General features: G+C 44.6%; 1 protein-coding gene across 2 annotated transcripts in view; it reads left to right on the top strand.

Annotated features, from left to right (window-relative positions):
* The window catches only part of KREMEN1 (kringle containing transmembrane protein 1), a 74,603-nt gene that overhangs the window by 36,978 nt on the left and 15,245 nt on the right, over positions 1-22,380 (top strand). For both annotated transcript variants that reach the window (XM_056116580.1, XM_056116581.1), the window contains exon 3: positions 3,141-3,232. In XM_056116580.1, coding sequence (XP_055972555.1) covers positions 3,141-3,232 — 92 coding nt within the window. The remainder of the gene's footprint in view (positions 1-3,140; positions 3,233-22,380) is intronic.

The following is a 22,380-nucleotide window of genomic DNA, read 5'->3' as shown; positions in this document are numbered from 1 at the left end:
CTTTTGGCTATATTTTACTTTTTCATCTTTGTCTCAAGTTTTTTTTAGAAGAGCCCTGTTTTTAAGTCTGGCTCCAATTGAAGTCTTTATTCCCAACGAGATTTAATTTATATATTTTTTTAAAAAGTCTTTTCTTAGAGATAAGTGTTTCATTCTACTCATAGGCTCCCAGAAATATATCAGTAAATACCCATTAAGAGACAGGGAGAGCCGGGGGGGTCGGGGGGAGCACGTTCCTCGTGAAACCTGACTGGCTAGAACCCTTTCCTTTGATTTAATGGAATGTACCAGACCTGAACTACCAGTTTATACTTCAAAACAGGGAGACTGAAATTGTTGATTATTATCACATCAGAGAATCTGGGTCTTTTGTTTTGGCACCACAGAGAAGACAAAGATGAATTTGCTTGTTTTCTATGAACTATTCTTTGACTTTTCAGAATGGTTTTGACGATGATAATAAACAGTTGTTTTCTAAGGCCTTTCCCAAGTACTACATCAAAGCTGAACACTGAATAGAGGCAGGAAAATGACAATGAAATACTGTCTAAAGAAGGGCTTTGTACGAGTTCCCTCCTTTGATTTTTCCAGCTGCCACCCGACACCGTGTTTGTCTTGTGCGTGTTTCCAGACCCATCACATTTGAGATGTCTGAGAGACAGCGGCTGATGGGAACACACTTCTCTGGGCGGACAGAGCTGGATTAGAGGGCAAGACCAGGAGACCAGGGAAGAGCAAGCTGGCGCTGGCACCTGCCTTTGGGCACAAAAATAAAAGAACCCTTTGTGCTTCAGGGAGGGCTTATCTTCTGGGCCGCACAATAGGCTTAGCCCTCTCCGCCCGCCCGATAGGGGTTGCTCTGAGTTTCTGGCTTCGGGACCTTTATGCCCATTTCCGGCCTAGCGGGAGGGTCGGGTTTCCAGTGTCCTGAGTCTCAATAAAGGGGCTTGAAAAGCAGCGGAGAGCGTCCAGGCTTTTCTCTGTGTCCAGTGGCCCCTGCTATTTTTGGTTGGTTTCAGCAGCGTTGCCCATTATCATTAGGACATCTCAGAGTTGAAAAGACCTCAAAGGGCAATTATACTGAGCCACTCATTTAGAAATGTGAAATAAATCCTTAAAAAATATTATTGCTATTTCCGTGGCAGGTACCAGGATTACAGGATTATGTGTACTTACTGAAGCATGGTTTTCGTAGAATTCTCTGAAAACTTAGTATTTTTGAGATAAGAATAGGACTCATTTCTATCAAATATGAGTTAATCAGCCTGTTACTGGTGAAGATTGACCGATGATTTTATCATTATACACACTCCTCACTGTTTAAAAACTATAGTGTTTTAAAAAAATTAATACATGCTGTTTATTAAAGAAAAAATTTTAGAAAATGAAGATAACCAGAAAAGAAAAAGATTAAAATATCAGTAATTGCATTATTTAAAGATAATTTTTAAAGTTTGGTATGTATCCTTTCCTAAATACATCTTTTCAAGTAAGATGAGTGGACCATTCATTGTGTTTTAAAATTGTCTTAAAAATAAAACAAAACAAACAAAAACCACCTTTGAGGACAGAGCAGGTGGGGCATTTGCCTTGCACACGGCTGACCAGGTTTTAGTCCTGGCATTCCATATGGTCCCCAAACCCACCAGGAGTGATCCCTGAGCACAGAACCAGGAGTGAGCTTTGAGTACTGCCAGGTGTGCCTCCCCTCCTAGCAAGACTTGTGAATATTCATATTCATAAAGGTATCTGTACATTACATTTTTTCTTTATTTAACCAATCCTTAGCTGTTTAACTATTGGATGTTTGTTGTTTTTAACTTTTGTATCATAGAAACTTTGCATTAGAGGCCAGAGAGATAGTACAGCAGATGAGATGCTGGCTTTGAACAAGGCAGACCCAGTTCTCTACCCACCCCTCATATGATCCCTCCCACCCAGGCAGTGCAAGAAGTGTTCCGTGAGCACAGCGCCAAGAGTAAACCCCAAGTACAGCCAGGTATAGCCCAACAGCAACAACAAAAAAGTAACACATAGCACGGTCCTCCTGTTGTTCATCGATTTGCTCAAGCGGATGGCAGTAACGTCTCCATTGTGAGACTTGTTACTGTGTTTGGCATATCGAATACGTTCACGGGGAGCTTGCCAGGCTTTGCCGTGTGGGCAGGATACTCTCGGTAGCTTGCCGGGCTCTCCGAGAGGGGCGGAGGAATTGAACCCGGGTCAGCTGCGTGCAAGGCAAACGTAAAAGCAAAAAAAAAAAAAAAAACTTCTGTGAAGATTCAAGATATAAATAAAGATTTCCTTACAAGGGCTAGAGATGGGGTTTAGTGGCAGAGTGCCTGTGTTGCATACACAGAATCTGAGTTTCATCCCCAGCACTACTTTTTTTTTTTTTCTTTTTGGGTCACACCCAGCGATGCTCAGGGGTTATTCCTGGCTCTACACTCAGGAATTACTCCTGGCGGGGCTTGGGGACCATATGGGATGCCGGGGATCGAACCCAGGTCGGCCAGCTGCGTGCAAGGCAAACGCCCTACCCGCTATGCTATCGCTCCGGCCCCACTACAAAAAAAATTTTAATTAAAAAATGATAACCAAAATTTGGAACCAGAAATGTAGGTCAATGATAGAGCACTAGCCTTACTTGTAAGAGATCTGGTCCAATCCCCAGTACCTCTTCACCTGCAAAGAAAAATAATGTGCTAAAGGAAATACTACTGAGAACAGGGGGCTTGCCTATTTTTAGGACCTTTGACTCCGATTACAGTTGGTGTCCTAACCATTTGTGTCCGTATAAATTGTCATTCACAGTGCTGAGCGCACCTGTGCTTTCAGCTGTGGGAATCGTCATGTTTACATTCAGGCTGTCAGCAGTGGTTGGCACAACTTTTTCAGTGACCATTTGTCTTCTTACTCTCTCTCCCCAGCACCCAAGTTCTGAATTACATGTCAGAGTACGTAGGTTTGTTCTTGAAGCATTGCCATTTATTTTCTTCTTCATAATGAAAGCATTCAAGTACGTGTCCCTGATTAGAAGTAGCACAGAGCCTAAAGTGATTTTGGTAAAACTGAAAGACTATGTGCCAGACAGTATAAAACAATGGGAATGTGACTCGTTGTGTTCATTTCCCCAACAGAAACCCTGATGGAGATGTGAGCCCCTGGTGCTATGTGGCTGAGCACGAGGACGGTGTCTATTGGAAGTACTGTGAGATCCCCGCATGCCAGAGTAAGTGGCTGTGCTTCCTCTGCAGGTGTCAGGGCGCCACAGATTGGGACCAGGGAGTGCAGGCAGGTGGGTTGCAGCCAGCAGGTGGAAGGGCACACCATTTTGGGCGGAGGATGTGCCCTTCTCCGTCATTCTGGGTGGAGGATGTGTGCTTCTCACATTGAGGCTTCTCAAAAATGGGAATTCCCAGTATCTTTAGGCACTTCATTTTCATGATGGGTAAGACCCATCAGTTTTTTTTTTTTTTTTGGCTTTTGGGTCACACCCGGAGATTCACAGGGTTTACTCCTGGCTCTGCACTCAGGAATCACCCCTGGCAGTGCTCAGGGGACCATATGGGATGCTGGGAACTGAACCCAGGTCGGCTGCGTGCAAGGCAAACGTCCTGCCCACTGTGCTATCTATCACTCCAGCCCCAACCCATCAGAATTTTAACTTCCTCTTGCTATTCTTTCATGGATGGAGACGGCAACAGCCAAGTATTAGACTAGAGGAAGAGAGTACTTTTTTTTTTTTTAATGAAATTACAATAAAGAATCCCTTTATCAGTAATAAAACTAAGAAATTTCACTACTTTGTTATTTTAATTAGATGCGATATGATAATCGGTATCTAATTAAATACTCTCCCAAGCCAGTGATTGTCCTTTTCCTCACATAGGTATCAAGGTGTTCTTTTATTTTTAGTAATTATAGCTTGTCCCTTCCTACTACTGAAAATTCTAGCTTTGTCAGCCTTTTACCGTTTTCTGTTTCATATATTTATTCCTATAGTCAGTGTTTTACTTACTATCAGCACAGTATGAAGACAGGAGAGCTGGGAAGACTCTTCAAGAGACGGGAGCAAATGCTCTGCTTGCCAGAGTCCTCCATTCAGTCCCTTGTACCGGAGAGTTTCCTCTGACACTTGAGAGTGACCCCAAAATATGACTCTGGAGTAACCCCTCAGCATTAAAGACAGAAAGATAACTGGCCTTCGGGAAACATCTGGTATGGCAGGGACTTAAATCTTTTTTTTTTCCTAAGTAGAAAATATTGTAGAAAGAGTTATAAAACACAGAAACTGAAACTAAACATGGTATTGTATGGTATTTGCTAATGTAATGTTTAAAATATTCTTTTAGATATGACTAAAGAACAGGCTTTCCCAGTTCCTAGAGTTGAAAAAAGGACAGTTCACTCTACTTAGCTTGTTTTTCCTTATTATTTAAGCCTCTCCCTCCCCTTGCTACGGTTCTCCTCTCAGGTTCGGAGCCTGTGTTTGTGGAAGGATGTGGAAGTTCCCGGGGAACTGGAACTCTCTCACTTTACCCATCACAGCAGTCTAAATGCTGATCCCTCCAGGGGCGGAGGCAGCCCTGAAACCAGCTCTGCAGACCCAGAGTTCATCTTTTAATAAACTAAACTGCCCAGTATCCACCCTGCCTGACAGTTAGGCCCTGCCTTTACTCTCCTTCCAACCGGAGTTGTGCCTTGATTCAGTCCCAAAATGGATAAAACGGTACAAACCAGAAGAATGGGCTTTTGCTCAGCCTGCTTAATCAAAATTTTTAAATGAAAAACATCTCATTTGGCTCTAGTTATATAAAGAAAGGGCCGAGAGAGAGAGGGAAGCAGATTTTCCCTGGTCCATTTGTTCCACACAAAGATAGTCTTTTAGTACGAGCCTATGTCACTCTCTCAGGAATGGCAAAGCGGGGATTTATATCTGGGAGCCTTTGTTTGGAAAGGTAATCCCCAACTTGCATTTATAAAAGATAATGTGGGTCAATGGGAGTTGACTTGTGTCAGAGAAATTTGAAGGTTCAGAAGAGAAAATTACAGCAAAACGGCACAAACTACCCTCTGATTTCTCTTATTTGTCAGATGTGCCCCACTGTTCCTAAAAAGGAAAATTGAATATTATTTTCTTCTCTTGTGTTCTTTGGTAACCCTCTCCAAGCTTGAAACAGTCTGGATAGAGAGACTGATAGAAGTTGGGAAGGAGAAGCAAGAAGCACCCACTGTGGGAGTGTGGGGACCGCCTGGCTTTGGTTCTTTGGAAAACCTTCCGTTCATTCTGGGGGCCCCAGGGCTCCTCAAGCTGAGCCTCAAACCTTGAGTTTGGCACCTTAGTTCTAGCTGGTAAAACTCTGGGCTCTTTGCAGCAAGAGATGTTGCTAATTGCCTGGTGGAATCGACTGAGATACAATCTGCCTGTTTTAAGCCAGTCCAAAACTGGCCTATTTCTAGATTTAGAGTCATGTTTTCTTGCATAATACTAACTCTGTGTGAAGCCCACTATTCCTGTTTAGCATTGAACTTATCGTGCAGGAAGAGATTTGTGACATGACCAGTTTCCTGGAAAGTTCAGGTCTGAATATAATAGACCCAGCAGGAATCACGGGAGTATGAATGTTTAGGGATAAAGCAGAATACGGTTGAATGGTGGGTCATTGTGTGGGGACCGGAATCTCTGCCACTCAGTGTGTTATGTAGAAAGCTAAAACAAGAAAGGATGCAGAGATGAAGGGTAATTCAAAAAGGAGCAGAGAATCCACTGCGCTCTTGACCTTGGAAGCATGGATCAGAACTTACTATTAAAAGGAAAATAACCAAGGTCATTGGATTTGCTTTTCAAACTGCTTCTCCTGTATGTTTTGCAGAAGGGTCAAGTCCTTATAGCAGATAGAAGAAATACAGATTTTTTTTGAAGCAAATTTCAGAGCAAGGGATGTGGTCAGTGGTAGAATGCCTGCCTTTCACGTAAGAGGCCACCAGTTTGATCCCAGCATGGTGCTGCTTGCCTAGCAAGAAATCCGTGGCACTGCCATTCACGATTCCCAGCACCCAGCAAAGCATGCATGTGCCACCAAAAAAAGTGTATGACCTAGTCACCGTCCAACAATGAGAAGGAACATGCATATTCATCTGATTCTACAAACCCAGTGACACCAGTTCTTTTCTGAGTTCTTTTGGGAAACAAATGTAGACTAACAAAGTGTTAGATTATATTCAGGAATCATTCTGAATTTTATTAAATACGTAAGGGCATGGTGATTTATCAATAGACCTATCATCTATCTCTAAATTCACTTGAATTACAGATACTGCAATAGCGGTTGTTAAAATTGTACATGGGATTGGCTTCAAAACGAACTGGTTTCCCAATGGAGTGTGTGAGAGCAAGGATAGTGAAATGAAAGTGGGTCTGTGTTTATGCGCCCCTTGACAACTGAGCATCTCCCAGGCAAACTTTAAAGGATATACAGTGGGGCTGGAGCGTTAGCACAGCAGGAGGGCATTTGCCTTGCACGCGGCCGACCCGGGTTCAATTCCCAGCATCCCATATGGTCCCCTGAGCACCGCCAGGAGTAACTCCTGAGTGCTTTGAACATGGCTGACCCAAGTTTGATCCCTGGGATACCATATGGTCCCCTGAGCCTGCCAGAAGTGATCCTTGAGCACAGCTGGGTGTGGCCCAAAATTAAATAAAGGATATACAGGCACTTGGAATCTTGTTAAAGTGCATTTTTTGATTTAGTTAGTCTGGAAAAGACTGGAAGCTCTGCACTTCTCCCAAGCCTCTGGGCATGCTGGGCCATACTTTGAGTAGCCAGATTCTAGAAGTGAGGACTGCGTGGAGTCAGGAGTCAGTTTGGGGGAAGGGCTCAGTATGCAACACACAAACTGGTGAATCCTGACAGTTAGTGTTGTTGAGACAGAAACCAGGTAATGGATGGTCTTGTGGGCTGCAGACAGAGTGGCATGTTAGATCGATTGCAGTCTGTGACTTCATATTCCTTTCATTAAAGAATACCCTGACTTTTTAAAAACATATTTGCTGTTTCTTACACAAATGTAACCCAAAAAGCCTAGCAAGATTTGAAAGTATCTGATTCGATCCTTAATAAAAATTTTTAGATCTATTTTCTGTTTGAGAAGAAAGCCAAGGTAATTTTGAAATGGTGTTTAAAAAGTCTTAATTAGGACCAGAGTGATAGTACAGTGGGTAGTGTGCTTGCCTTGTACACAGACGACCCAGCTTCAGTTCCCAGCAACATATGTGGTTTTCTGAGTCCCATCAAGAGTGATCCCTGAGTGCAGAGCCAGGTGGTCCACAAAGAAACCAAACAAAAACCAAATTTTTTAAATAGTCTGGATTATACAAAATGTTTTACTTCTGCCAATAATTTTATATTTTAATGTCAGGTCTGATATTTAGTATGTTTTAAATTTTTATTTCCTCTATTATTGAGTAGCTAGTATGTACTAATATGTGTATTCATATTATTTAACCTTTCAACAATCATATGAAGCAAGTGGTATTATCACTTCTTAGTCCCACCACTCATTACATAATAAAAAAATGAGTCTCAATTTGGTTTAATAAGATTTTATACTCTGAACTAAATGAGATATGAATCTAGAACCCCTAATGTAATACCAGTGCCCTTTCTTTCCAGTATTTGAGGACAGTTCCCTTTTCTTTATTTCCTTGAAAACAGGAGTCCTGGGAATCATCCAGGCCACTGTTGAGGTCATTCTTGAAAATTTTCTTTGTGGATTGTTTGGGAATTAGAGTTTGAAATTCTGATAGTATGCTGAATTATTAAGATTGCCTTTTTAACATTGTGGAAGCCAAAAGGATTAACTTGGTGGCGACAGAGGGTCTGCAGTTCAAGCTGTTGGCCCTAAGTCATTTGCTTTTCTTTTTTGGGTTTGGGAAATCCCAGACTCCAGGAGGAAAGCAGGCGAGATGGTATCCAGGAAGCATTTGATACACCACGGCTTCGCTCTGTAGAAGGCTGGGCCATTTCCACAGTGTTCCCAGCCCAGCTGTTTTCAGCTGGAAAGAGTCTTCTCAGAGTTGAACTCTGCATAAAACATGGCATCAGCAGCTTTAGCCAGGCCTCTGGGTCATGTCTGCATGCATGCCATGGGCAGAAGTTCACCTCAAAAAAGGTAACATCACTGTGCATCACTTACACTTAAAACTAAAATGAAACATCAAATTTTAGTCAGTAGCCAGTGCAATATTGAAATGAATATTAATGCAAACTAAAATTTTTTACCCTTTTTCTAGAGCATTAACATTTCACTTAACATTTTTGTTTAACTAAACCCATAACCAAGACCCAAATTAGCATTATTCAGAATCCTATTTTAATCATTTATTCTCAGTTTATGTGAGCAGTTTTACTTGTCCAGTTTGACTAAGTTGTTCAAATTAAAAAGCAGGCCTGACCCAGGAAGTTCTGTGATAGTTAGGCTTCACTTAAGAAGCAGAGGGATTAAGGGTTGTTCTTGAGGCTGTGTTTGCATAGCAGGTGCCCTCATTTGACTTGGATTGTAATTTGTCTTTGGTGGTTACTGATGGAACAGAGCCCTTACACCCTCAAGCCTTTTCCTTGGTAGCTGCTGAAAAGAGTCTTAAAAATTATTCCATAGAAGTTATCACAGTTAAGACCATAACAGGTGCTCACTAATTTGATGAGGAAGGAATTGGGAATTGGGACCATGTTCAGCATTGCTCAGGGCTTACTCCTCGCTCTGTGCTCAGGAATCACTCCTGGTGGTGCTCAGGGGTTCAAACCAGGGTTGACCACATGTAAGACAAGCTCCTGAAACCCTGTACTATCTTTGACCCTATGTTCTTTTTGTCAGTGATGTAGTTTTATTTAAAGAAAAGTAAGAAGTGTGCGTTTGTGTGTGCCTGTGTGTGTGTGTGTGAGAGAGAGAGAGAGAAAGAGAGAGAGAGAGAGAAGGAGAGAGAGTACACATCACAGGTTGTGATGCAGGCATTAGAGAATGTATCACTTTCTTCTTTTTTAAAATAAAGGCCATAACTTGCAGTGCTAGGGAGCCACCAGGACCATACTTCTCAGTTCTCAGGGAGCCACCAGAACTACACGGGCAGCACTGGGTTGAGGGGCTTGGGGAGAAGGTTGTTTAGTACCAAGGATCAAGCTTGCTACTGAATAAACTCCCACTTGAACTATTTCCTTGGCTTCTCACTAAATTTTTGTTTTGTTTTGGGGCCACACCTGGCAGTGCTCAGGGATAACTCTGGGCTCTGCACTCAGTAATTACTCCTGGCAGGGCTCAGTGGACCATTGGGATTCTGAAGATAGAGCCCAGGCTTGCTGTGTGCAAGGCAAGTGCCCTACCCACAAAATATCATCTCAGTAAATATTCTTGATGGAGTGATGCCATATCTCTTCCAATAAAAGACACCGACCAATAAGTTAGTTCAAAGGGCTGGAGCACATGCTTTTGCATGCAGAAGGCCTAAGTACTGTGGGGAGCAACCCCAAAATGTACCACAAGTAGCCTTGAGCACCGCCAAAAACAAACAAAATCTAATGAGAGAGAGCACGCAAATTGCTGGGAAGATGGGAAGAAGGTGGACAACCTAGTGTAGGTTTAAACCATTTAAAATTTTGTAACTTTCAGTGTAACCAAGACCTTGTTTTTCTCATTTTTGCCTTCTAGGGCTATTTTGGAGAGTGAGTAATTTTCACATGCTCCTAAGTCCAAAACCTAGCATGTGCTAGAGTGAAAGTTTCTTGGGGGAAAGACTCCCTAAGGAGTATAGCCCCAATTGGCATGTCCTATCATCTCATTCCTAACTAGGTTATTCGTAACATGCATTATTTCCATTCGTGGGTACTCAGTAGCATGCCTCAGCTGCTGTGACAGCCGTCTTTGGCCAGGTTTGGCTTTGCCTTGAGAGAAAACAAGAGGGCCTGTGTTTGTTCTTACAATACACTGTTAATATTTCAGATTTGGCAAATGCTTGATTACCCTTTGTCTTTTACAGTGGATTTTAGTTTTCTATTAAAAAATACAGACTTTCTGGACTTGAGAGATAGTACGATGGGCAGAGTGCTTTCCTTGCATCCTGCCAACCTGTGTTCAATTCCTGGCATCCCATATGGTCCCCTGAGCTAAGAGCCAGGTGTGACCCAAAAACAAAACAAACAAAACAGATTTTCTGAACCAAATACATTTTGTCAGTGACAGATATCATATTTCTTAGATGTTCTAAAACACATATAAAGCACACAACTTTAAAAAGGGAGAGATGATTCTAATAAGTAAAGATGAGTTTACTGAAAGTCTTTTTTGCTCACACTTGCATGTAAATAATATAAATAAACATAAGAATTATTCCCTGACCTTAATCTTATAATGTAATTAGGAATCTGGGTTGTAAACCTAGGAGAAGATGGGAGATCAGCCCACCAATTATATACTTAAGTATCAAGTAATAAGGTCAAGCGCTATGAGATTTTGGAGATTAGAGCACTCAGTTGGGCAGTGGAAGTTGAAGACATCATTAAGGAGTGGGTGGATAGGCCAGGCCACACCAGGTCGGGAACAGCCTGCCAGTCACATGGAAGAGGGCATGGGATTGGTCTGTGTGGGAGTTAGGGTCCAAGTGGACAGTGGAGCAGAGTGAACAGTAAGGAACCAGGTTCCACCTGAACGCAGAGCTGATTACAGTGGCAGTGGCATGAAAGCCCTTGTTTCGGAAGAAGAGCCCAGTATGCACTCTGGGATTGACCAGACGGAGGAAGCTTGAGGAAGAGAGGATGAACATAGACTTCTAAATTCAGGGGGTAGAGGCTGGACTAGAATGGCAGCAGTGAGAGAAGACACGAAAGTGAAATGCAGGATGCCCTTAGGAAGGAGACAGAAGCCTATGACAAATGAAATATGCAAGGGATATCCAACATGAAGAGGAAAAGTCAACTCTCTAGTTACTTGCTTGGGTTATCGGTGTTCTGGGGGGTGGGGGAGAAAGCCCAACTTTAGAAACTGAAATCTTAATTAAGAAAAAAGAAAGGAAGGAAGGAAAGAAGGGAGGGAGGGAGGGAGGGAAGGAGGGAGGGAGGGAGCTTTTCTTTCCACAATGGCTCATGATTTTTCTTGAACTTGAACTGACCATTTGTGATGTGTTTCAGTTGTCTCTCACTGCTAACAAACCCCCCCAACCCTAGTGGCTCAAAACAATGGCTTATTCTTTCTCCTGGTTCTGTAATTGATTGGATTTAAGCTGAGCTATTCTTTAATCCTGCCCAAGCTCAAATCGGCTGACTGCATTCACCTGGGGTTCAGTCAGGACTACAATATCTAAGATACCTTCAGGCTTATGTCTCAGTGACTGACCTTTCTAGAAGAATCTTCAGATCTGTGATATCATACCTAATTCAAGAGAAAGGAAGCACGAATTCAGAAGTTCGTCACTTGTTATAGATCAGAGCAAGTTGCAAGGCCAGTTTCAAAATGAAAGGAAGTTTCAATTCCAGCTCTTAAAAGTAGGGTGCACACGCATACAGGGAGAGGAGAAATCATTAAAATCTCCTTCAGAGGTGGTCACTTAATAGTGACCAGAAATTAAGTTTTGGGTGGAAAGCAGTCCCACCAGAAGAGAACAACCCTTGTGACATGTCAAAGCTGTACGGCGTCAGAGTAGAGGTAAACTTTCCATGCAAGAAGGCAAAAAGTGAGCCTGGGTTATAATACAGAGAGTAGAGCGCTTGCTTTGCTCGTGGCTGACTTAGATTCAATCCCCAGAATCCCACATGGTCCCCTGAGGCCACCAGGAGTGATCCCTGAGCTTAGAACCCGGAGTAAGCCCTGAGCATTGCCAGGTGTGGCTCACCAACTAGAGAAGGAACTGGTTCAGGTCCCCAGCGTTACATTATAGTACTCTGAGAATCGTCATGGTCACTCCTGAGCATAAGCTAGGACTAGCCCCTGAACACTACCAGTTGTTGCCCAGAGAAACAAGAACAAACAGAAGAAGAAAAGGCTGGGGTCAGAGAGATAACTCAAAGAGATGGACCACATGCAGTGCATGATGAAGCTTCAGATTTGGTCCCCAGCACCACCATATGGTGTTCTGAACTTTGCAGGGAGTGGCCACCAAGCCCGCCTGAGCACCTAGCTGGGAGTAACCCCCAAGCACTGCCAGGTGTGTCCCAAGAAACAATTAAACAAAGCAAACCTATACTTATTTGTGTTCGTTTGAGATCTAGAGACAGGAATCGGATTGCTTGAAAGATTTGTGGTGAGTGAGTTTGTGTTGAGAAATAAGGGTGTAGAGTTGGGGTGGGGTCATATTGCAAAAGAACTGAGACCAGAACAGAAACGCAGTTGACATGATGAGGCTCACTGTACTCATGGCCACGGATGGAGAGTGAAGTCACAGTAACTCGCTGATGCTCTGATGGAAACGTCCCAAGTCACTGGCCCTCCAATAGGACACCAATGTTTTCTCATGCACTTATTACAGGTAACCGTGGCAGGGAATTCTTTCCCTCCTGCTGCATGACCCCACCACTGCTGCCGCTGCTGAGCACTGCATAGGTGGGGACCCTTGTGGCCAGCGTTGAACTAGCATTGGCCTGGGGGATGGTAGCACCAGGAGTGGCCCTAAGCACCTTGAACATTGCTTGGGATATCAAAAAGAAATAAAATAGGGGCCGGAGAGTCAGTACAGTGTGCGGGGCTCTTGCCTTAGCCCACCTGGGTTCAATCCTGGCATCCCATATGGTCCCTACAGGTGATCCCTGAGTGCAGAGCCAGAAGTCGACCAAGAACACTGCAGGGTGTGGCACAAAACCAAATAAATAAATAAAATCAGCGGGAGTGGCATAGTTTCTGAAGTAGATGTTTGTTTGGATGCCATATCCAGCAGTGCCAGGGACTCCTCCCAGCTCAGTGCTTGGGGGTTCCTCTCCTATAGTTGGGCTCATGCTGGTGCTGCGGGTCAAATCTAAGGTCTCCATCTACCAGGTATGTAGTCTAACCCTCTGAGCTATCACCTCAGCCCTGAAGAAGCAGATTTATAGAAGACTAGTATTTTCATTTAGGTGCCATGATTTACAGTTCTAGGAATAAGAATTTCAGGCCTAAATTAATCCAGCTCCCAGCCTGTGTCAACGCCCTGTCACCAATGCCTCTATCCTGCCTCCTTTTCATTCATTCATCATCCTGTTATTCGTCGATTGCCTCGAGCAGGCCCCAGTAACGTCTCTTTCATCCTAGCCCTGAGATTATATTCAAGGCTCTTTAGGAGAATGAGACCCATCATTGTTACTGGTATTTGGCATATTTGGTATGCCACGGGGAGTTTGCCAGACTCTGCCCTGTGGGCAGGCTACATTCAATAGCCTGCAAGTTTGTCCAAAGTAGGAATGAGATAATAAGATGTCATAAACAGATGTCTTGATAAAATGTCGTGCGGCCGCAAATGCGGCCACGCGGTTCCGGGAGCTGGATTCTATAGTCTCTGAGTCTTGGCCGTTGATGGGATTACACGGCGCCAGGGGGCCAGGTGGTGGGTGTGACCCCCGCCTACTGGAATTTGGAGGATCTGGGTGGAGGATGCTCGACTCCAATCCGAGTAGGCTTGGAGATCTCGGCCCCGGACCCCGCGTGGCTTTGTCCCTCTGCCAGTACCTTCATGTGTGCGGAGAGTGGTCTCAGCATGGTGGTGGCTGGTCCTGGAGGTCTTCGGCTGCCGGAGCCCTGGTCGGGGCGGGGAGGAAAGCTCAACCCGCTCCCCTCCAAGGGGCCCCGGTGAGGAACAGCCAGGCGTGGGGGCAGGAGACCTGCCTCCTTAGCAAACTCTTTTTTCTTTTAATTTAATATAGTGTCTTGACCAAAGAGACTCTACCAACGCACTTCTGTTACCTCCAGTCCACCACATCACTCCTTCCTTTCTTGGCATTCTCAGTGCTGAAATCCAGGATCAAAGGTTTGCTATATTTGATACCTGAAAAAGCAGGGTTTAGTATAAGAAAAAATTAAAGGCGTTGGCAGAGCAAGAGAAGAGTTTTCTAAAATGCAGGACAAGAACACTTGTTTCTGGGGGCTGGAGTGATAGCACAGTGGGTAGGGCATTTGCCTTGCACACGGCCAATCCGGGTTTGATTCCCAGCATCCGATATGGTCCCCTGAGCACCAATATGGTCCCCTGAGCACCTCCAGGGGTAATTCCTGAGTTCAGAGCCAGGAGGAACCCCTGTGCATCATTGGGTGTGACCCAAAAAGAAAAAAAGAACATTTGTTTCTGATTTCTTAAATATTCCAGATCTGAGCAATGCAGGGGACTAGAAAACATAATAACAGTCAAGACTTCTTATGGGACTAGAGATACAGCTCAGTGAAGGCTGAGTGCATGCTTTGCAGGCAGGATTTGCTCAACTTGGATTTGATCCCCAGCACTGTGTATTCCCCTGCGTGATCACCACCAGTAGTAAGCACAGAGCCAGGAGTAGCCCCTGGACACTTTCAGGTGTGGTCCCCAAAGCCAAACAACAAAGAGGCTTTTTATGTAAGTTATTCTCTGAAGATTTGTGTGCAGATTAAGAGCTTTCTGTCAGGAATTGACGGCAAGAAATAGAACTCACTCTAGCTGACTTGAGCTAAAGGGAGTTATTAGAAAGTCATTAGGAGTATATCGGTCCCTGTGTCTCAGTTCACTCTTGCTCCCTCTCTCTCTCTGGGGCCTCATGGTTTGCCATGTCAGTTCCTCTCTCTAAGCTTGCCTACTCTGGGTCAACATACTCAGCTCACTTGTTAACTCTTGTGGCCCAAACATGAACAGTTGCCTTACCCGCTTCTTGACAGGACCCTCAAACTTCAGTGTCTGCAGTTCACTAACTGGAATCCCAGTGCCAGCCTCCTGCAGGAGAGGGTCGGTGAGCACACTGAGAGTCAGCTGTGTCCAGGGCCCTTTGGCTTGTCCTCAACCAAAAGCAAGAAGGCTGGTCCTCTGAGAAGTTTGGGTCAGCCTTGGAGTTACATAGCCATTCACAGTATGGCCACAGTTAGCAGGCAAATGTCAGGGGTATTTAGGAAGCCTGCATGGCTGCTTCTCACCAGTTTCTTGTGATAGTGAATTCTGGGTGAATCTGAATAGAGGCTTATCTCCTCAGCCTCCTCTAAAACCTGTATCTGCCCAGAAGTCTGAACCTCTGAAGAGAATGTCGGTAACTAGCTGTCATGAGTTTAAAAGCATCAAGTATGATAAACAAGGGGTCCATTTGTATTTTAAGATGATTTTTTTTAAATTGCAAGCAATGAAGCCTCTTTGGTAAGAGGGAAAAATGCATGACCAAACCACAGCACTTTAAAGTGGTCTTGAAAGTAAAAAGGAATTTGAGAACAAATATCCCTTTTCAAATTGACTATTCCTCCCTTCCCTTCTGGGAAGAGCTGAGGGTGGGACACGGTCTGGAAATCCACTCAGTTGACCAGTAATGCTTTTGAAAATGGCATGACGTGTCCTCTCCGGCGAGACTTCTGCGAGCCACTCTTTCCAGTGCGAGTCAGAGGGCAGTGGCACCCCTCCGAGGTTGGCCACTGTCTCAGAGGCTGACCTCACGGTGCACAGAGCTTTCAGGGACTGACATGTCATCTCCAGGAGTCAATTTTCTGGGGTTAGTTCCCCTGTAAGAAAAGGGGGTCAGTGACCCTGCAGGAAAAGCCAGGGAGTGAGAATCCACAAGCCTCAAACTCACCCTTGTGCTCCAGTGCTGTGTCTTTGGGGAGGGGTATTCCCAAACAGTGCTCAAGAGGCCCAGGAGCCCCACCAGTGAGTCTCAGCAAATGGCGCCATCAGTTAAATGCAAGGGCTGGAGGATGCAGTGCTACTCAGGCCCTGCCAAGCCAGAAGTGACCTCGCCTGCCCTTGTGGTGGGGACTTCGAGGGCTACAAACACCCAGTGGTGTTTGAGGGTGCCCCAAGGCTATACCCAGTGATGCTCAGGGAACCCTGTGGTGTTCGGGCTCAAACCTGGGTCATTTCATGCTACGTGTGTACCTCAACTGCTGTATCTAGTCATTGTTCCCGCCACCCCCCCACACACACACAAAGTTCTTTAGCCTTGTCAAGAAGGCTAGGGTGTCCTCTCTGTCACGTAGGACTCACCTCATCCATCCTGACTTCCCGGAAAGGCTATGACTTAATTTACCTGAGATGTCATGGGAAAGTGCACTGTATGCTAGCCGCATGTAAGACATTAATATTTTAATATTTGGAATCAAACCCAGTTTTCTAAAAGGGCGGCCTTTGATTTTGTCTTTTAATTGAATGGCATTTTACTTTCTATTACTGAACAAGTCGTTCTTGTTTGTATGGTGAATGATGAAATCCTCATTATATATAATGATAATACATACTATTTGGTACATATTATCTTACCAAGCCTTGTGTTTACTTACATTATCTCATTTTAATTCTCAAAAGAATCCTTTGGGAGCTGTATTATTCCTCATTGTTATCCTTAAGTAGTTCATGGTCAAGTGACGGAAGAGAGGCAAATGTTTAGAATCAAGTTCGTCATAGGCTGCTAATGGCAAACACAGCAGGGGTATCTTATATTTTTCAGTGGCGTGGAAAGGGGTGGTTGGGGGTCTACAGAGCTTCCCCAGGAGAAATGATGCTCAGGCTGCAATTTTGAGCAAGGGAGAGAAGGAATATTTCAAGCAGAGGGGATAGCATATACAAAAGCCCAGAGGGCAGAGAGCAATATGCAGTTGGAAAACTATTTGACATCTATCAGGCCTGGGTTGAGTCCGCAGCACACACCACACACATACACACACACACACACACACACAAACTTAATTTAACCTCCATATATAATGTGAACTGAGCAGCGAGAGTCCGCTGTGGCGATGGGGCCAGGGGAGAGAGGACATCACTGTTGGGACCTTGTGTGCCGTACGAGAGTCAGCTTTATCCTGAGGGCCAACTTGGGAGCTTTGAGCTTTGAGCTTTAAGCAGGGTCCCTGAATACATCTCCACTTGTTTTTGGCCTTCTTTCACTAGTCAAGCTTTTTTCCCCCACAAAGGTTAAGGTCATTCTTGCCGTAGACCTTTGGTCTTATTATTCTTTCTGCCTTGTATGCACTGCAAAAATTATTCTGATTGCAAGTATCAGAGTTATGTAGATTACGAGCCTTGCATGGAAGACTGGGTTTCAACCCCTGTCATCCAGGGCCCCTGCGTCTTACCAAGAACAACCCCTGTGCACAGCGCCAGGAGCAAGCCCTGAGCACAACCAGATGTAGCCCTCTACCCATTAAAAAGAAGAAAAAGTCATCTAGTCTGGGCCTAGAAACAAAGAGAATAGGAGACCAATGTTGAAGTAGGAGCAGAGGGGCGCCTGAATGAGGATCATAGTCATACGGACAGAGACATTTGGCAGATCGTCTGCTGATACTTTAGGAGGTAAAATCGACCAATGTCTGGCAAATGATTGACATGGGTGACAAGAAGGATGCCGCAGGCCCTTGATAGTCACAGCCCTGAGAGTAATAGCACATAGTAGTAGCTTTGATTTCCAGCAACCTATGTCATGGCGTGTATGCTGCAGTCTCACTTCCACCAGAATGTGACCTGCCTGGATTACTCAGCCTCTGTTAAGCTTGTGGATATAGGTTCCAGTTATATGAATGCAGTCCATGGCCTTGTTTGTGTCTAAGGCTAACATGTATGTGTAGGTGCCCTGGACTCCCTATAAAGTAATACCTAATAACATGCTTACTTGTGAGCATAATGAAATAAATGAGACAAAATTCATAATAAATGACCAAGTAGTTCTTCTGAAGCACTATAAAATGCATGACTCAGGCATCCATAAGTTCCCTTAACAAATGATATGTTCTGACTGGAGATGGTTCCACTCACCGCGTTTGTTTAAACCCTAAAACCCTGACATTTCTAAGCCAGGCCTCCACTGAATTTAAGACTCCTACTGCCTACAGATCTTCTGTTTACATCTGCTACTATAGAGATTTGGGTTGTTTCTGAAAGAAACACTTTAGCATTTGTGTGGTGAGCCACAATTGTTATATTGAACCTTGTGTGATTCAGGGAAAAGCATAACCACTTGGATTAAAAAGGGAAGGATGACTCTCTGGGTTAGCAGATACTTGTCAATTTAAGATGAGCTGATTAGGTGTAGATGGTGACAGAAATTAGGAAATATATATATATGTATATATGTGTGTGTGTGTTTGTGTGTGTGTGTAATGTTTTTGCTTGGGGGGCCACACCCTGACTGTGCACAGAACTTATTCCTCACTTTCTGCTCAGGGTTCACTTCTGGCTAGACTCGGGACCATATGAGTGTCAGAGATTGAACCTGGGTCAACTACATGCCAGACAAGTACCCTACCTGCTGTATAATCATTCCAGCTTCATATGTGTACTTGCATATGTGTATGTGCATGTGTGCGTGTGTGAGGGTGTGTGTGTGCGCGTGTGTGAGGGTGTGTGTGTGTGTGTGTGTTTGGGCCACACCTGGCAGTACTCAGGGCTTATTCCTGGCTCTGCACTCAGGGATCACTCCTGGCAAACTCAGGGAGCCATATGGGATATCGAGGATTGAATCCAGGTTGGCCACCTGCAAAATAAGCACCCTACCTGCTGTATTATCACTCCAAGCCTCCCACATATATTTTTATGTGCCAGAAGGTCAGTGTGGGATCAGAGAGATAGTATAGGGGTTAAGCTGCTTCCTTTGTAAGTAGCTGACCCCAATTCGATCTCCAGCACATGGGCTATGGTTCCCTGAGCACAGATCTAGGAATACGTGAGTACTGACAGATATGGCCCACCTCCCCACCCCCAGTCCCCCCCCGCAAAAAGAAGAAGATGATGAATTCAGAAGGTCAATGTGTGTAGACAGTAACTATTTAATAGAATTTGTTAAACTGGATCACATCTCCAGTCTTTTTTTTTTTCTTTCGGTTTTTGGGTAATCGGCCAACATGGCCGACCCGAGTTCGATTCCTCCACCCCTCTCGGAGAGCCCGGCAAGCTACCGAGAGTATTCGATATGCCAGACACAGTAACAACAAAGTCTCTAATGGAGACGTTACTGGGCCCGCTCGAGCAAATCGACGATCAACGGGAGGGCCTTTACCTTTACCTTTACCTTTTTGGGTAATACCCAGCGATGCACAGGGGTTACTTCTAGCTCATGCACTCAAGAATTACTCCTGGCAGTGCTTAGGGGACCATATGGGATGCTGGGAATCGAACCTGGGTCTGCCATGTGCAAGGCAAACGCCCTACCCGCTGTGCTATTGCTACAGGCCCACATCTCCAATTTTAAAGAAGAAAAGTACATTCTGGGTCTGAGGAGATAGCTCAAAGGGGTGGAATACGTGCCATGCATTTGTGAGCTAGCAACAAGTTCTAGTACTGCATGTCTTCTCCCAGTACCACCAAGTGTGGACGTGGTGGCCCCCAGCAGCACTGCATAACCAGGCCAAGCAATGAGTCCTCAGACCCACACCTCCAGATGTAAGCCAAGTATTGCTCAGAATGCCCCAGGGCCCTTGAGCATTGCTGATGAGACCTCTATTTAAATAAATAAGTAAATAAATACGCTATCGGCCTAAAAGGGAGAGTAGAGGAGGCAGGCGGCTTACCTTGCATATGGCTGACTTCAGTTTGATTCCCAGCACCACATGTGGTTCTTGGGCACTTTCAGGAGTGACCGTTGGGCACAGAGGCAGGAATAAGCCCTGAGCGCTGCTGGGTGTCACCCAAAACCGAAACCAAATGGACCCTAAAAAAATTCTTTCTAGGAGTCTGTATGGCTCACTTTGGAATTGGGCAATATCTAACTCATAATTTACGTAGAAGTTTACTTAGAAATGCTTCTAGAACCAGGTCTTCATTTCTTGTTATATCCTCAGCTTTATGAGTAAGAGGGAGTCAAACAGAACAGGGAAAGGTCTTCTTTTGATAGTAGAATGATTCATAACTGATCTTAGAAAAGTAAGATATAGAGAGTTTGATTTTTTTCCATAGCCCACAATGAATTTGTTCCTTCATTCAATAAAAATTCCACATGCATTACATAGGCATATTCATAGTCTACTACTATGTAACAAGTAATTCTGAAGCTTTGTGATTAACAGCACACATTATTGTATCAGGATTCAGTACCATTGACCATATCCACACAATAACCAAGCTCATTGAGGTATCTCGGGAGTTCAAGATGCCGCTCTGTCTAACGTTCATTGATTTAAAGAAGGCCTTTGATTCTGTTGAGACGGAAGCGGTCATGGAAGCCCTAGCCAATCAGGGCGTACAAACTCAATACATCAGGATCCTTCGTGAGCTCTATTACGGATTCACTACCAAGATCTCACCATTCTACAAAGAAGTAATCATCCATATCAAGAGAGGGGTTCGGCAGGGTGATACCATTTCACCAAAACTCTTCAGTGCCACCCTCGAGAACATCATGCGACGACTGGAATGGGAAAACATGGGAGTGAAGATAGATGGTCGGCAACTACACCACCTCCGCTTTGCTGATGACATCGTTCTAATAACACCAAACATCAGCCAAGCGGCACAAATGCTTGCGGACTTTGACCGTGAGTGTGGAAAGGTCGGACTACAGCTGAATCTTACGAAGACAATGTTTATGAGAAACAGCCTTGTTCCTGACGCTCCATTCGCTCTCAACGGAACCACCATCTCCGAATGCAACAGTTATATATACTTAGGTCGAGAAATCAACATGATGAATGACCTGGCACCTGAGTTACGCAGGAGGAAGAGAGCGGCTTGGAATGCCTTCAAGAGCATTGAAGAAATAACTAAAAGGACAAAGACCTCCAACTACGAGCACATCTCTTTGATTCCACTATTCTTCCTGCATTAACATATGCCTCAGAGACCTGGACCCTACGAAAACAGGATGAGAACACTATTCGGGTCTCTCAAAGAGGAATCGAAAGAACTATGCTTGGAATATCACGATTCACTCAAATGAGAGATAGAATCCGGAGTTCTGATCTTCGTCAACGCTCAAGAATCAGGGACGCTGTCTCATTTGCCAAGACATCAAAAATCAGATGGGCTGGACACGTAATGAGGTTTACAGACAACCGCTGGACTAGAGCCATTACTGATTGGATTCCACGAGACATCAAAAGATCGCGTGGACGCCCACCTACAAGATGGTCAGACTTCTTCGTCAAGACCCTAAATGATCGGTTTGAGGCTCTACATGTTCCTAAAACGAACAGATACCATTGGGCTACGCTAGCACGCAACCGGGATGAATGGAGACGTTACTGGCACCCGCTCGAATAAATCGATGAATAACGGGGATTAAGTGATTAAGTGATTATTGTATCATCCTTTCTGGGGTCAGGACAGCTGGACATGGTTAAGCTGAATCCTCTGCTTCAAGATGTCCGTCAGGGCTGGTGTCTCATCTGAAGGCTCCACGGGGAAGCATCTGCTTCAGCACCACACAGTTACTGTAGGATCAGTCTTTGCAGAAACTGAAATCTTGGTTTCTTGCTCTTGACTGGAGGCTACCTTCAGTTCATTCCTACATGGTCTCAGACCTGGCCAATTGCTCTATCAAGTATGAAAGCCAATCGGTCAATATAGAGTCTACTAGCCAGACAAAAGTCACCATCTCTTGTGATCTAGTGACAAGAGTGATACCCCCTGCACCTTAGCGAATTTTGTTGGTTAAAAGTTGTCCCTGGGGCTGGAGCAATAGCACAGCGGGTAGAGCATTTGCCTTGCACGCAGCCAACATGGCCGACACAGGTTCGATTCCCAGCATCCCATATGGTCCCCCGAGCACCGCCAGGAGTAACTCCTGAGTGCATGAGCCAGGAGTGACCCCTGAGCATCACCAGGTATGACCCAAAAAAAAAAAAAAAAAGTCGTCCCTTCACTCTTTCACTTTTGGTGGTAATGCCCACTAGTCCAGCCTTTCTGGAAAACAGTATGGACAGTCCTTCAAAAACTAGAAATTGAGCTTCCATATGACCCCTCAGTACCACTTCTGGGAATATATCCCGAGGATGCAAAAAAGCACAGTAGAAATGACATCTGTACCTATATGCACAATTGCCAAAATCTGGAAACAACCCAAGTGCCCTAGAACAGATGACTGGTTAAAGAAACGTTGGTCCATCTACACAATGGATACTATGCAGCTGTCAGGAGAGATGAAGTCATGAACTTTGTCTATAAATGGATAGACATGGAGAGTATCATGCTGAGTGAAATGAGTCAGAAAGAGGGACAGACATAGAAGGACTGCTCTCATTTGTGGAGTATAAAACTATATAACATGAGGCTGACTCCTA

The sequence above is a fragment of the Sorex fumeus genome, unplaced genomic scaffold (genome assembly GCF_029834395.1).
Source record: "Sorex fumeus unplaced genomic scaffold, SorFum_2.1 ptg000032l, whole genome shotgun sequence".
NCBI lineage: Eukaryota > Metazoa > Chordata > Mammalia > Eulipotyphla > Soricidae > Sorex > Sorex fumeus.
Note: the sequence above shows the minus strand (reverse complement) of the source record. Positions and strands in the feature narration are given on the sequence as shown.